Raw genomic sequence first — 15,000 nt, 5'->3', positions numbered from 1 at the left:
CGGGACAGCGTTGATTATTTGACAGGTTTTGGCAGATACGTGAAGGAAGGGAGGAAGGGAGGGAGGGAGGGACAGGATGAGGAAGAGTAGGGTTAGTGAAGGTTAAGAGGAGGACGAGGTAGGAGGGAGTAAGGGATGGATGATGGAAAGGTGGTTTAGAGGATGGAGGTATGGAAACATTTGATGGCAGGGAGTGAGGAATGACATGACTACGTTTCTCTCTCTCTCTCTCTCTCTCTCTCTCTCTCTCTCTCTCTCTCTCTCTCTCTCTCTCTCTCTCATACAAACACGCAGACTTCTCTTATCAAACTTATTTTCGGTTCCAAATGAATTTCTCACTGAATCTCTCCCTCCCCCTTTCTCCTCTCTCTCTCTCTCTCTCTCTCTCTCTCTCTCTCTCTCTCTCTCTCTCTCTCTCTCTAGGTCAAGCTGTCTACAAAAAGAGAGATATAGACAGACAGACAAGAGATAGACAGACAGACAGACAGACAGACAGACAGACAGACAGAGAGAGAGAGAGAGAGAGAGAGAGAGAGAGAGTGAGAGAGAGAGAGAGAGAGAGAGGTGACAGAGGTAGGATACTCTTCTCTTACCCTCGCGAATCAACCCTCGCTCTCTCGGACACCAAAGGCATTTTTCTCTGTATATATTGCCAGCTCCCGTCTGCTTCAGCTTAAAGGAGATTTTTTTTCCCTCCGTTTTTTGTTGGCTAAATACTGAAGTCCGTCCCAGGAGAGCAATATAGCGGAATCCGGATACCTGGTTCGGTTCCCACGGCTTGTGTGTGTGTGTGTGTGTGTGTGTGTGTGTGTGTGTGTGTGTGTGTGTGTGTGTGTGTGTGTGTGTGTGTGTGTTATACAGAGGTTATAATTTGCTGTTTTTTGTCGATGGGTTTGTTTATTTTTATCCCATACGGTGGTTTAGATATTAGTTTGTCCGGTGCTCTCTCTCTCTCTCTCTCTCTCTCTCTCTCTCTCTCTCTCTCTCTCTCTCTCTCTCTCTCTCTCTCTCTGGATGCGTCCGAGTTACACAATGAAAGAAAATAAAATGTAAAAAGAAAACACCACTTCTTCGAAACTAAAGCAAGAAAACACGATACAAAACAAAGCAAAACAACGAATTCAAACAAACGAGGGAAGAACGCAACACGCAAACACACACACACACACACACAACACACACGCACACACACAACTCACACACCGAGAAATAAAAAACACAAAAAAAACACATAGGCAAATTTTCGCTGTTATACAGAGACGAAGACTAAAACAAAGGCATCGGGACGAGTTGGACTATGCCAAATAAAGTAGCTGCCGGTCGTCACAACTCGTCCCATTCCGCGCGGCACGACTTTGCTTGCGCGATGGACAAATTTGCGTCGACTGTTGACTGAGCGAGGAAGTTATGGCGTTCGCAACCTTAATTAGAGCAAGTGACGCCGCCTCCTGCTGGTTATTTCGAAATGATCACGAAAAGCGAACTCTCTCTCTTGTTTCCTTGTTCAATAGAAGAGGTACACACACACACACACACACACACACACACACACAGAGAGATGAGAGAGAGAGAGAGAGGAGAGAGGATTGCAGACATGCTTGTGAATCGTCAGTGAGCGAAGTTAGTGCTTGCAAAGGGGGCACAGGACTCTCTCTCTCTCTCTCTCTCTCTCTCTCTCTCTCTCTCTCTCTCTCTCTCTCTCTCTCTCTCTGGTGCATGTCACTTTTCCCCCCATTTTTTTTTTTTTTTTCTTTTTTAGGGCGAAAAATCACCGGCCTTCACCGCCAATTCCACCAGCTAATTTTCGCGCGGCTCACCATTGACCAAAAACAATTGCAAGTTATTTTGCTCGTTGGAATGATAAAATTTTGGCGGGGTCGTTTCGCCTCGTGGCCGGCGGGTCCCCGATGCCTCTTTTTACCCCATATCTGTGTGCCCCGCTACTCTTTCCACTCTCCTCTTTTCTGTTCCTTTTCCTCTCACAGTTTCGCTTCATTTTCCGTGCCACTCTTTTATCCGTGTCATTTGGTCTCTCTCTCTCTCTCTCTCTCTCTCTCTCTCTCTCTCTCTCTCTCTCTCTCTCTCTCTCTCTCTCTCTCTCTCTCTCTCTCTCTCTCTCTCTTTTCAATCTCAACCTCAATCTCTCTCACTCTCATTTCACACACTCGTTTCTCTTTTCAAATGCCTCTATTTTCGCCGTTCTCTCTTTACCCTTAACTTTTTTTTTCCCTCCCGTACTCTCATTCAATGTAAAGATTCACGAACGTGTTTCGCGCCTGACAAGTACATAGCTCTACCTGTTCTTTACCGAACCGTGTCTAATTAAGCACTCACCTGCCGAGCCTTCCACCGTGATGCGTACCTCTCCTATCTATTACCTGCTGTTCTACTATCGGTGCATCTATAAACACTCGCCCTAGAGAGTCGCACCTAACCTTCTATGCTTCACAGGTACATAGACGCAAACACAATCTTACCTAACCTGACCAACCATGCTTTACCTGGTGTTACTCTCAGTGCATTTATAAACTCTCTTTTATACACAATAACACTTTCACTGACCTAATCCATAGTGCTTTCCTTCCTATCCTACACACACACACACACACACACACACACACACAAAGGCCACGCACTGACTAGAACCTAACTTAACCTACTATGCTTTCCCTGCTGTTACCTCCTCCTGTACACGCTTACTCTATATATTGAACCGCTGGGAGAGACTGGGGAAGGTGGGAAGGAGTGTGTGTGTGTGCTGGAGGGGAGGTGGCGTAGCTGGTGGTGGTAGAGGAGGAAGAGGAGGAACCTTCACTGCATAGCTCGTTACCTGTGTGCGACCAGGTGAGAGTACCATGTTTGACCAGGCTGTTAGTGGGCCCGTGTCTCTGGCCCTCGCTCACCTCTCAGAATACTTCGTCCCTTGCACAACTTAGCGCTCCCTCTCCTCTGCCGCCTCTCCGCCCGTGTCCCTCTCTCTCTCTCTCCCCTTCCTCACTCAACTCGACTCCACCTCACTCTCTCTCTTTTCAAAACACACAGTTCGCCCCTTTCCCTCACCGCCGCCGCTGGGTAATTTGGTGATGCAAGGAGCAGTGCAAGGGGTTATTTAGGACTTATCATATATCGGAGGTGAGGGGAGAAAAGTGTCGTGCGATCGGGACGGGGCGAGAGGAAACGCGGGTAATCTTTTCACATAAAACCCGGTGATTGGGGGGGAGGAACACACACACACGCCTGGCTGCCTCCCTTGCTAACGCCTCAAGGGAAGGAGAGTGGGAGGGTGAGGAACGAAGGGCAGAGAAGGGAGCGAAGGAAGGAGGGAGTGGTTAGGATAAAGAAAGGGAGGTGTGGGAGGGATTGACCAAAGAGAGAGAGAGAGAGAGAGAGAGAGAGAGAGAGAGAGAGAGAGAGAGAGAGAGAGAGAGATGAGAGAGAGAGAGGAGAAGAGAGAGAGAGAGAGAGAGAGAGAGAGAGAGAGAGAGAGGTGTAGGAGGAAAATTAAATTGAGGAGCGCAGGAGAAAAAAAAATACAGTAAGGGAGACACAAAGATAGTTGGTAAAAAAGGTGAGAGCGAGAGACAAAAAGAGAAACGCAGGTAGAAAGTGAATAACAAACACACGCAGAGCACAAGAATACACACACACACACACACACAAATAGACATACACAAATACACACACACACACCTACATACAACCTCCCACAAGCACATATCAATTCTAGAAACACACAGAGCCAGACCTCTCTAAGTCACCCTCCTTATTATATACCGAACCAGCTCCAGCGTCCATCCTTCCTTCCCCTGACCCGGTAAAGCCCTTCAAAGCCCCCTTCTCAGCCCTGACTCGCGTCCTTCCCTGAGTCTTCCCGCCCCTACATCATTAGTTTCCCCTTCCCTTCTCTCTACGTATACTTAATCTCTATTTTACACCGTCCCTCGCCCCGTCTTTCATCCTTCCTGCGCCCACTCCACTATTCATTCTGGTGTGACGTGTGGGTGTCACTCGCCCCCCACTCGCCTGTCACCCGTCACGCCGCGTCACGACAAAACTCTCGTATTAATCTCCGGATTCCGGCTAAACTCTGACCGCTCGTCGTTGGAGGAGGAGGAGGAGGAGGAGGAGGAGGAGGGAGTATAGGAGGAGAGGAGGAGGAGGAGGAAGAGGAGGGAGATTTAACCTCATCTTTTTCTGACGTTTTCTTAAAGAGTTCGAGGGGAAAGGAGGGGAGCCTGAAGGGGAGTTTGCTCGACGTTCCTACAGGTACTGAGAGGAAAAGAAAGACAGGGAGAGTATCACCAGAATGCCCTAAATAATTGCATAGCTTGGGGGGTTTTCATGTTCCACTTCTTAAACTATTTTCTTACTCTTTTTTTTTTTTTCATGAGATTTAGACGCTTATTCTGAAACGTTTGTGTATTTTATCTCTACTGGTTTGGAAAGGTTCTAGTTGCAACTATTAATTTTTTCAAGGGTGTTTTTCATGACAAATGATGGTTTAACAAGCTTTCTGCATCCTCAATAGAAAAGTACTCATAAGAACACAACTAATCATAACTGTGACCTTTTTGAACAGTCCTGATAAGAGAACAAAGAGGCTGAAAATACGAACTACAGTACATAGGCAAGAAATTAAGGAAAGGTGGCAGCTATCATTATGAAATACTGAGAATAGGCCTTTGTATTCTACTATAAGCATTAGGTATATTGAATCAACGAGTCTTTAATGTACTTATAACTAAAGGCAACATAATAAAAACAAGGAATGTAAACTCTTAACCATAATAATTTCAATGGAAGATGCGAAAGTAAATACAACAAAAAACAAGATGAGAGAGAGAGAGAGAGAGAGAGAGAGAGAGAGAGAGAGAGAGAGAGAGAGAGAGAGAGAGAGAGAGAGAGAGAGAGAGAGAATAGAGGGAATAGAGAAAGACTGGACAGGGGGATGTGATTCGAGAGAGAGAGGATTAGGTTGGGCGGGAAAGATCTTAACCAGGATAGAGAGAGGGAAGGAGGGAAGCCCCGGGAAAGCTGGAGAGAGAAAATGATAGTGAGGACGTTGCAGAAAGGGGGAGAAAAGGGTGGAGGAGGAGGAGGAGGAGAAGGAGGAGGAGGAGGAGGAGGAGGAAGAGGACTGATCAATACCTGCAGACTGACTGATCTCCCTCACTAACAAACAAACTTGCAGAACACCAGAAACTAATACTTCCACCGCCACTACCACCCCCACCACCACCACCACCACCACTACTACTACTTGCACTACTATTACGACAACAAAATGAGCAATATTGTCGCTGCTAATACTTCATAAAAATCTCATCGGTGCAGGGACATCAAACAACAAATTCATAAACGTTTGATATAATGTTGACGCCAAAAATAATAATGATAGTAATGAAAATCGCTCCTCCATTTGTCACTCAAAAGTTATCGCTCAGATTGAAAACAGGAGGCATGTTATTAACTCTCTTGTCAACTGAATGAGCACGAAAAGATTAAAAAGAAAAAAAAATCTTAAATAAAATGAAATACATCACCTGACAATTTTTTAAACCTGTAATATATATTATATATATATATATATATATATATATATATATATATATATATATATATATATATATATATATATATATATATATATATATATATATATATATATATATATAATTTTTTTTTTTTTTTCTCTCCACATGGATAATATTCCTTGGAAAATACACAAGAATAATTAAATGTTCGTACAGGGCCCTCTGAGCACACACACACATACACACACAGATAAGAGAGCCAGGTCTACGCAAACAGACTGGTAAGTAAACAAGAGTATTTACTTCTCTTCCTTTCATTAATGGTTTATATTTATTGAGTACGAGTCTATAGCCCTTGGGAACTGTGGTGGTGGTGGTGGTGGTGGTGGTGGTAGTGGTGGTGGTAGTGGAGCAGAGGCAAAATAGTGAGCGCGAAGGTAATGATGCTAGAGAGGAGATGAGAGAGAGAGAGAGAGAGAGAGAGAGAGAGAGAGAGAGAGAGAGAGAGAGAGAGAGAGAGAGAGAGAGAGAGAGAGAGAGAGAGAGAGAGAGAGAGCTGACAGACGATATGAATAGCACGTCCCCACCACACCACACACACACACACACACACACACACACACACACAGGAGGACCCCTAATATATCCTAATCTACATCAAAAGCCGAGTTAAGTCCAGGGAAAGTAGGAAGCAGTGAGGGATGAAGGAGTAAGATATAGATAAAGAAAGCAGGGAGGAGGGAGAGAGAGGGAGAGGAAGGAAAATGGAGATAAGCAGAGGAAGAGAAGAGTTAAGGAGGAGCGGGAGGAGTAGGATATTCATAAAGGCGGGAAGACTATGAAGGGAACGAGGGATTATGAGTTCTTTCTTCCCGTCTCCTCGCTCCTCTTTTCTCGTTACGATACCTTCTCTTGGTCCGCGGGAAGCCATAAAAACATCTTCCCGCCCTGATTGGTCTTCGGCAGGCGGTAAATGACTTCAGGGAACGCGTAATCAAGAAGTAAAATAGAGAGAGGAAGGCGAAGAGAAAATGGATGGAAAAAATAAGAAAAGGATAATCACAACAGTCATCATCTTCATCAATAACAGGATGTGCATTTCTGAAGGTAAGAAGAAAAAGAGGAAAATGAAAAAAAAAATACGAACAGGAAGTGACATGGAAAACAATAACAGTGATATATAATGAACATCAGTAAGAAGGAAAATATTTAAGAACGTAAAATACTTAGGAAAAAGAGGAACAAGAAGAAAAAGACGAAGAGGAAGTGGCCAAAAAAAAAAAACAGTAAAAGATAATAATAATAGCAAGAATGTACATCCAGAACAAGGAAAATATCTAAAGACGTATATAACTACGAGGAAAAAAAATAAAGGAGTAGGAGGAAGAAAAGATCAAAGTGAAAGAAGACGAAAAAGAGGAACACGAAAAATAATAACATTAAACATTACCAAAAGCGAAAACTTCCAATATAAAATAATGAAGAAAACGAGAACAAAAAGAAAAGAAAATCAAAAATATATATATACTTACCAAAAGGGAACGAAATGAAAAACTAATAAAAAATAACAAGAACATCAAAAAATATTAACAGCAACAAATATTACCACCACCACTCACCACCATCATCAACAACAAAATCATCATCAACAACTGGGAAAACAAAGCACCATTTTTTCCTCCTAGCGACACAGAGGCTTAACACAGTAATTCAAGCGTCATTTCCTAATGTTACTCTCCTGTCCATCAAGCATTAGCCAAATGTTTACGCTGCGAGAGAGGGAACAACGCAGGCGAGTACTGACATAAGCATTAACATAACATGCACTCACGTAGAAACATTTACTCCCACTATCACAAAATTAAAAAGAAAAAAAAAAACATAAGAGTACGGGACGTGCTCTCTTTGATTTTACCGACAGTGGTAGCTCGCACTGAAATGGAGGAGGAGGAGGAGGAGGAGAAAGTGTAAGAGGTGGAGGAGGAGGGAGGAGGAAATGGAAGAGGAGGAGAAGGAAGAGGAAGAGGTGGAGGAGAAGCAATGAGGAAAATGATGAATGTATAAGCTGAATGAGGAGAAATAATATGGGACTGAACCGAAAAGGAGGAAAAAACAGCACAAGCAACAAGAGAAAGAGAAGGAAGAACAGCAGGAAGAGGAGGAGGAGGAGGAGGAGGAGGAGGAGGAGGAGGAGGAGGAGGAGGAGGAGGAGGAGGAAAGTAAGCATATAAACAATCGAAAGTACACAGCAGTCTCAAACACTATTCCCAAGAGACACAATCACGAAACAAAGACGAGAGAGCGAGAGAGAGAGAGAGAGAGAGATGAGAGAGAGAGAGAGAGAGAGAGAGAGAGAGAGAGAGAGAGAGAGACTAGTATACCCTCCATATGTACACCACGCCAAGCCAACCCAAGCTAAACCATCCACTAGCCACCAAAATACAACCCCATTACTTTCAAAACATTATTATTATATACGCGGGTAGCTACGTCTCCCTCTCTCGTCCCCTCACATTCACTTTTCCTTCCCTTCATTCCTCTCACTTGCGCATTCATCCCTGCCCTCACCCTCTCTACGCCTCCCCGTCTCCCTGCCCTCCCTCTCCCTCCCTCCTATAGACAAGCCACTCACGTCTAAATAGAATACTGAAGTGTGTGTCCGTGGCAGGGAGAGGAGGGGCGGGGTCGGCCTGTCGTTGGTTGGAATTAGCACTAGTGTCAACAGTGGTCTTTGATGGCGTATTTGACCATCTAGATTAAGGCGGGAAGAACGGGAAGAGACGGCAGAATGGCGGAAAGCATCGGGGAAAGAAAGGTAAATAATCCACGAGGGAAAAATGGTATAATGTTCAGATTTTCAGGAAATGTTGGAAGTATTAAAGAATAAAATGAGGTATAGGAAAAGGAAAGTAAATAATCTGGGAGGGGGAAAAATGAAAAAGTGTTCAGATTTTCAGGAAAAATGTTTGAAAGAAATAATAATGGAAATACAGGAGAAAAAAATAAGTCAGAGAGAAACTTAAAAAGTTCCAAATTACCAGAAAAAGAAAGCAATAAATTATAGAACAGCTCAAGCATCCAATAACAAAAGCAAATAATCTCTTGGGAGGAAAAATTTAAAGCGGTATCCAAATTACCAGGAAATTGTTAGGAAGAAAGAAAAGAACGGAGGAGAGATCAAAGAAGGGAGGAAGGATCAGGAAAAATAAATAATTTGGGAGGGCATTAAAATCCGTCCACATAAAACGTAAAATAGCCAAGATAAAAAGAGAAAAAACACAGGAAGGATCTGGGAAAAAAAAAAAAAAGAAAAACACCAAAAATACCAAGGGATGAGTAACAAAGAAAGCTGATAAGGAACACAGAGCTGAACCATAAAGAATACAAAAGAAAGAATTGGAAAACAAAAATCAAGGATAGAATAAATTACTTGCAATAAAACAAAAAGAACGTTGTCAAAATACCTAAGGAATAGATAGGAAAGAAAACAAAATAATAATGTAGGACTATAGAAGGAACCATAAACTGGCAGTGCTTACATGAAAAATCAATACAATTCAACATTAGAGAAGAGGACAAACTAGATGTACACTCAATAGACAGTTTCTTATGACAGTAGCAGCAACCATATAAAATATTATAAATTTGATAACACGGGAAAAAAAGACTAAGAAGAACTAAAAAAATAAAGGTATACAATGAAATAAATGATGAAAATATGTGTGCAGCCAACCAGAATTTTCCTCATTTGTGGACCGAAGATATACAAAAGGGCACAGCAGGAGGAGGAGGAGGAGGAGGAGGAGGAGGAGGAGGAGGAGGAGGGAGTACAAATAAACATATGAGTATGAATATAAAGAGCGAGCGAGGGAGTACAAATAAACATATGAGTATGAATATAAAGAGAGAGAGAGAGAGAGAGAGAGAGAGAGAGAGAGAGAGAGAGAGAGAGAGAGAGAGAGAGAGAGAGAGAGAGAGAGAGAGAGAGAGAGAGAGAGACAGAGACAGACAGAGAGAGAGAGAGAGAGAGAGGAGAGAGAGAGAGAGAGAGAGAGAGAGAGAGAGAGAGAGAGAATAAGCCCAGGCAAATCTACGTTGGGAGACATACAATAAGATGCACTAATTCACCACTTGCCTCGTGCACTTCAGAACTCCGCGTCGCAATATTTTTCCCTTCAAAAAGAGAATAATGGAAGCTTTGTAATATACTTAGGTCCCCCCGGTCACCACTTAACTTTTTTTTATCCCGTTTTCTGTTTGCTATTTTTTGACAAGTACCAATTACTTTAGGACGTGAATAGTTCTCGTGCACTCACTCCTCGTTGTGTCCCCCGGCAGAGTGCGGGAGGAGAGTACGGGAAGAGGCCTTCCCGTCAGATGCTGTGGTGTTGTGCCCCTGACCAGATACCACAGCCGCTGTCCACTGCAGTTCCCCTCCCGACATCAGCACCCCAAGAACCACAGGAGAAACAGGAGGGAAACTACTTTACACACCAGTCTTCCACCACAGCGCTACCACAGCAGAGAGACCCCCCTACCATCACCACCACCACCACCACCACAGTGCAGCCACAGCCCCACCGCCACCCAGCCACAGGCTTCCCCAGCAGCAGGTAAGACGGTAACAATAACTGAGTACAATAACCCAACAGGAAACTAGCAGGGGCTTAAAGTTTTAAAAAAGAATAAAAACAGCGAGGGAAAGAGAGACAGACAGGACACAAGAGAACAGGAGGAGGAGGAGGAGGAGGTAAGAGGATTAAGGAGCATGCAAGAGGATCATTCCTTCAGCTACATACTGTACACTCGGCATGTATGTCCGTCTGGTTGTTCCCCCTTACGCCAGCGCTGCCAATACGACCAAAGCCGGGGATATGAATGCACGAAAAAAAAGTTTCACATTCCCTTACAAAAAAAAAAATGTAAACTCTACGGAAACACAAGCCTTATTTAACATACTACTAAATTACTTAGTTTTGCTGTGTCGCTGGGTGTTTAAGACTGAAGCCGATTTATGAATGCACAAACAAGTATCACATTTCTTTAAAAATAAAGTGTGTAAATCTACGAGAAATTTGTTCCATGTTTCACTTACTACGGTCTTCATTAGTCAGTAGTGTAGTGTTACCGAGCGCTTCAAAGAGTATATTCAAAAGAATATATTTATTTATTTTAGTCTACGGAGTTTCTCTGTCGTATTTAAACTATTAGAGTCTTGTATAATACTGTACAAGTAGGATATTATTATTTACTGCGTTTGTAAAGAGTATTACTTCATTTCTCATCAAAAGCTTCCTAAAACCTAAGGGAAATGTAGTCCATATTCAAATTACTGTTTTATGTTGTTGATTAATGTCAGTGGGATAATGTTACTGAGTTTCTTTCAAAAACTTTTTTTTAATATAGGCTCACTGAATTATATGTTAACTGCGTGCCAAGTTACTATTCTCATCATCAATTACTTTAATTGGTATAATGCCATCAACCTTGTATTCAAACTGATGGAATAAAGAAAACTGTTTACATCAGCTGTTGTCACGAAACAACTAAAACTTGTCTCATAATACGTATGATAAATTACATAGGAATCACGTTACTTCATTACAGGTTTGGCATTAAGCGTCTTGCTTCATTATAGCTTAACATCAAGCCCACTATAGGACACCTACGAAGTAACATATGCAAATGAATACGCACTCTTAGGACCATATTCCGAAACACTCTCCTCTCTCACCACGACAATTTTCCAAGGCCAAAGAGATGATTAGCCCGTTTCTCAAGAGGGTTTTGACTTTTCAAAATATAGAAATGTTAATGTTACTTGAAAACGTTAAAAACTCGTGTCACATCAACCAGAGCCTTTTGAAAGTGGTGAAGGTTTGGTACAGAAGTGTTTCGGAATATGGTCATTAGAACGAGGATACAGCTTTACTACATATAATATGCCACCAACACACACTCCTTACATTACATTCTCGTAAAATAACCCCACATAAAGACTAATTCAAATATCCATCATCTTCCTTAATAAGAGAATATGCCCTTAATGCGTTTAATCTCACACAAGAGTAGCAGACACTCGGCCATAACACTACATCCTCATTAACCAACACCACTAATAACCACAAAAAAGCGCCAAACGCTCGTAAAAACATGCGTCTGGAAGTCTCGGTAATGAGGAGGAGTATGGCTCAAGTTTCAATGCCCTTAATCTGGCGCATTAAGAGCGAATGGTAATGGTGTTTAAGTCTCTCGTTCCCCGACTCGCGTCCGCCCAAACTTTGCCGCTTACACGAACTGCTGCCAGCCCCGTCATATCAGCCCCCGTCATACCTTGCGTTGTAAAGTGTACTGCTTAATGCTGCTGTGTTCCGGGTGAAAAATTGGAGGGTGGGAAGCTGGAGCGGTACAGACCTGAGCTTTGTAAGAGTATAGTCATCAATGTTTGCTTAATTATTTGCTAACTTTACTTCCTCACTGAAAACGCAAAGTCACTTCATTCACGCACCTTTATTAATTTCTCTAAAGTACGTGAGGAAATGGCCAAACAAAAAAGATGCACCTTATTTTTCTTTTCTTTTACGATGAGAAAGATTATAAATGTTTTACTAATTCTTGCATTCAATATTTGCATTTTTCATGTGCTTTTCTTATCAATTCCTTTCAAGAACGTGAGGATACAGTAAAAAAAAAAAAAAAAAGGGCACGATTCACCTTAATTTTTTTTTTTTTTTACAGTAACGAAGTTATGAATATCTTATTGGCTAATCCCTCTATTCAACACTTACATTTTTATTTCAGTTATTTTCATTTACAAGCACTTCCCTTTGTGGAGTCCCGAATTTTATTATCTTGGTAATGACTGTTGCATTCGTACTTTTTTGGTCATTTCCTTTCAGTGAATTCTTTTGGCGAGGCACGCGGCGGCCATTAAATATTTACACCATACCTGGTCATGGGCCATTGCACTCCCCATTCTCCGCTCACCTGTTCCCACTCGCTCTGCCACCTGTCCACCCACCTCTCCTGCCTCCCTCTCCCTCTACCCCCCTCCCTCTCTCTCTGCAAATACCTATCCTAAACCCTACCCTACCCCACCCACACCCACACACACACACACACACACACACAAATTCTGACATTCCATCAGGTTCAACGCCATTACGAAAGGGAGGGAGGGAGGAAGGGACTGAGAGGGAGAGAGAACACAGGGTCGTAAGTTGGGAGAGGGTATGAGGAGTGGATTAGATAAAGGGTACAAGAGGAGAGGGAAAGGAAGGAAGGAGAGGAATGGAGAAGAGTAGGAATGAAGGAGAGGAATGGGGAGGAGTAAGAATGAAGGAGGAGTTAGGAACGGAAATACTGGAGAAAGGAAGGAATGAAAAAAAGAAAGCGAAGTGAGAGAAGGTAAGGAAATACGTAAAGAAAACTATGATAATTGATTCGAAAATCGACAAAGACACACGAAAACAATGATGAATAGAAAGAAGATCCAAAGATAAAGAGAAACTCGCCTCACGTGACCCAAACAGGTGTTAATAAAGGAACAGGTAAAGCAGAACAGAAAACGATACGGAGAGAGCTGTACAGGTGAGGGTGAAGAGTAAGAGGGGTCATGGAGAGAGTATAGGCAGGTAGGGACGCAGGGTAGGGGACGAAGGGATAGGGAGGATAGGGTTGGGGCGCAGGTAAGAGACGTAGGTAGGGCAGGCAGGGTAGGGGAGGAAGGGTGGCCGTAACAGAGGCTTCGGATGGGCTGTTATCGTAACCGTTATAGTGGTTATCGCCAGGAGGGGGAGCGCATTGCCGCGACAGACGAGGCAAACATTGAGGCGTGTTAGGAGAGAGAGACCCGGAGTGGATTTTTCGTTGGGGGGAGAATGGGAAGGGGAAGTGTTTGTGTGTGTGTGTCTCTCTCTCTCTCTCTCTCTCTCTCTCTCTCTCTCTCTCTCTCTCTCTCTCTCTCTCTCTCTCTCTCTCTCCGCCCTACAAGCACCAGCCATTCTGCATTCATATTTCTTCCGTGTATCCATTCTGCCTCTCGCCCGAACCTCTTCCCACCTCGTGTTCTTGCCTTTTTCCTCTCACTCACTTAACGCACTCTCTCGGTAACACACGCACGCACGCACGCACACACACACACACACAGACACTAACCATACCCAATAGTTTTAAGATTCGCAAAAAAAAAAAAATACGAAATCTTACACCATTACGAATTCTCTCTCTCTCTCTCTCTCTCTCTCTCTCTCTCTCTCTCTCTCTCTCTCTCTCTCTCTCTCTCTCTCTCTCTCTCTCACGTTCTCTGGGCCTGTAATCATCCAGCTTATTCTCGCCAACACGATTCTTTTTCCTTCCTTCCACCTCTTACTTTCCGTCCGCGCCTCAGGTCACGTCTCTCCGGATTCAGTTCCTCGGTCTCTCCATAGGTTTTCTCCTCTTCTCTCCCTTCCTCCCTCTCCCGCCTTTTTCTCTTCCTTCCTTTCTTCCTTTCTCTCCGTCCCTCCACTCGTCTTATGCACCAGTTGTTTTCCTTTTCACTCCCTTCTACTCCGTGCTATCTCTCTCTCTCTCTCTCTCTCTCTCTCTCTCTGGCATACGTTTACACAACATGTCTTCCATTCCTTATTCTCCCTCTTATTCGAATAACTTCCATTTAAAAATATATGTACTGTCTTAACTTTCTCTCTCTCTCTCTCTCTCTCTCTCTCTCTCTCACGTCCAGGCTTCTTACTAAATAGTTCCTAGTTACAAGATCTCCCTCCTTCCTTTTCCTCCTCTGACTCCTTCCTATCTTCCCTAATTCTTTATCTCCATCCATCTTTCCTTCTATCCCTCCCTCCTTCCTTCGATCGCTTTTTCTTCCCTTACCTTCCTTCCTCCCTCTTTTCTTCCTTACCTAACTCGCTTCCTCTCTTGTGCCCATGTCCGAGGAAGGGACAGCAGCAACAACCGCCTCCGCCTCCTCCTCCTCCTCCTCCTCCATCAACACCTTTGGCATCCCCTTATCTTCTTTTACCCTCTAATTTCCTTCTAATCCTCTTCTTTTCTTCTCACTTCTTAATCATTTAAGTAATTTCTTCTTCGATCATTTTTCCTTAATGCGTCTTCTCATTTTGCTCCATTCTTTATCCTTCCACTTTTTTTTCACTTTTTAATTCATCTCATCTGTTTCGCTGACACCTAATGAGAATATTATAAGTTTGAGTAAAAAATGCTCTCTCTCTCTCTCTCTCTCTCTCTCTCTCTCTCTCTCTCTCTCTCTCTCTCTCTCTCTCTCTCTCTCTCTCTCTCTCTCTCCGTCAATCCGATTAGCAAGTCCTCGTGATCGATAAGACTTTGTGTCGACGGCCGTCTCTCTCACTCGTCTTGTAAGCGGCTTGCCTCCTAATTACTTCTCCATTACCTCATTAAACGTGCCCGCGAGGCTCCTCAGTGCCTCCCAACCGGCGTGTGGAGGAGCGCA

At 43.3% G+C, this 15,000-nt stretch overlaps 1 protein-coding gene and 1 long non-coding RNA gene across 10 annotated transcripts in view; one reads left to right on the top strand and one right to left on the bottom strand.

The window, feature by feature from the left end:
- The window catches only part of LOC135108067 (cell adhesion molecule Dscam2-like), an 82,344-nt gene that overhangs the window by 37,129 nt on the left and 30,215 nt on the right, over window positions 1-15,000 (top strand). For all 9 annotated transcript variants that reach the window (XM_064018664.1, XM_064018663.1, XM_064018669.1 and 6 more), the window contains exon 3: window positions 9,873-10,147. In XM_064018664.1, coding sequence (XP_063874734.1) covers window positions 9,912-10,147 — 236 coding nt within the window. In that variant the 5' untranslated portion in view covers window positions 9,873-9,911. The remainder of the gene's footprint in view (window positions 1-9,872; window positions 10,148-15,000) is intronic.
- The window catches only part of LOC135108069 (uncharacterized), an 86,908-nt gene that overhangs the window by 57,130 nt on the left and 14,778 nt on the right, over window positions 1-15,000 (bottom strand). The window lies entirely within an intron of this gene.

Source organism: Scylla paramamosain, chromosome 16 (assembly GCF_035594125.1).
Source record: "Scylla paramamosain isolate STU-SP2022 chromosome 16, ASM3559412v1, whole genome shotgun sequence".
NCBI classification, from domain to species: domain Eukaryota; kingdom Metazoa; phylum Arthropoda; class Malacostraca; order Decapoda; family Portunidae; genus Scylla; species Scylla paramamosain.
This window is presented reverse-complemented; position numbering and strand designations above follow the sequence as displayed.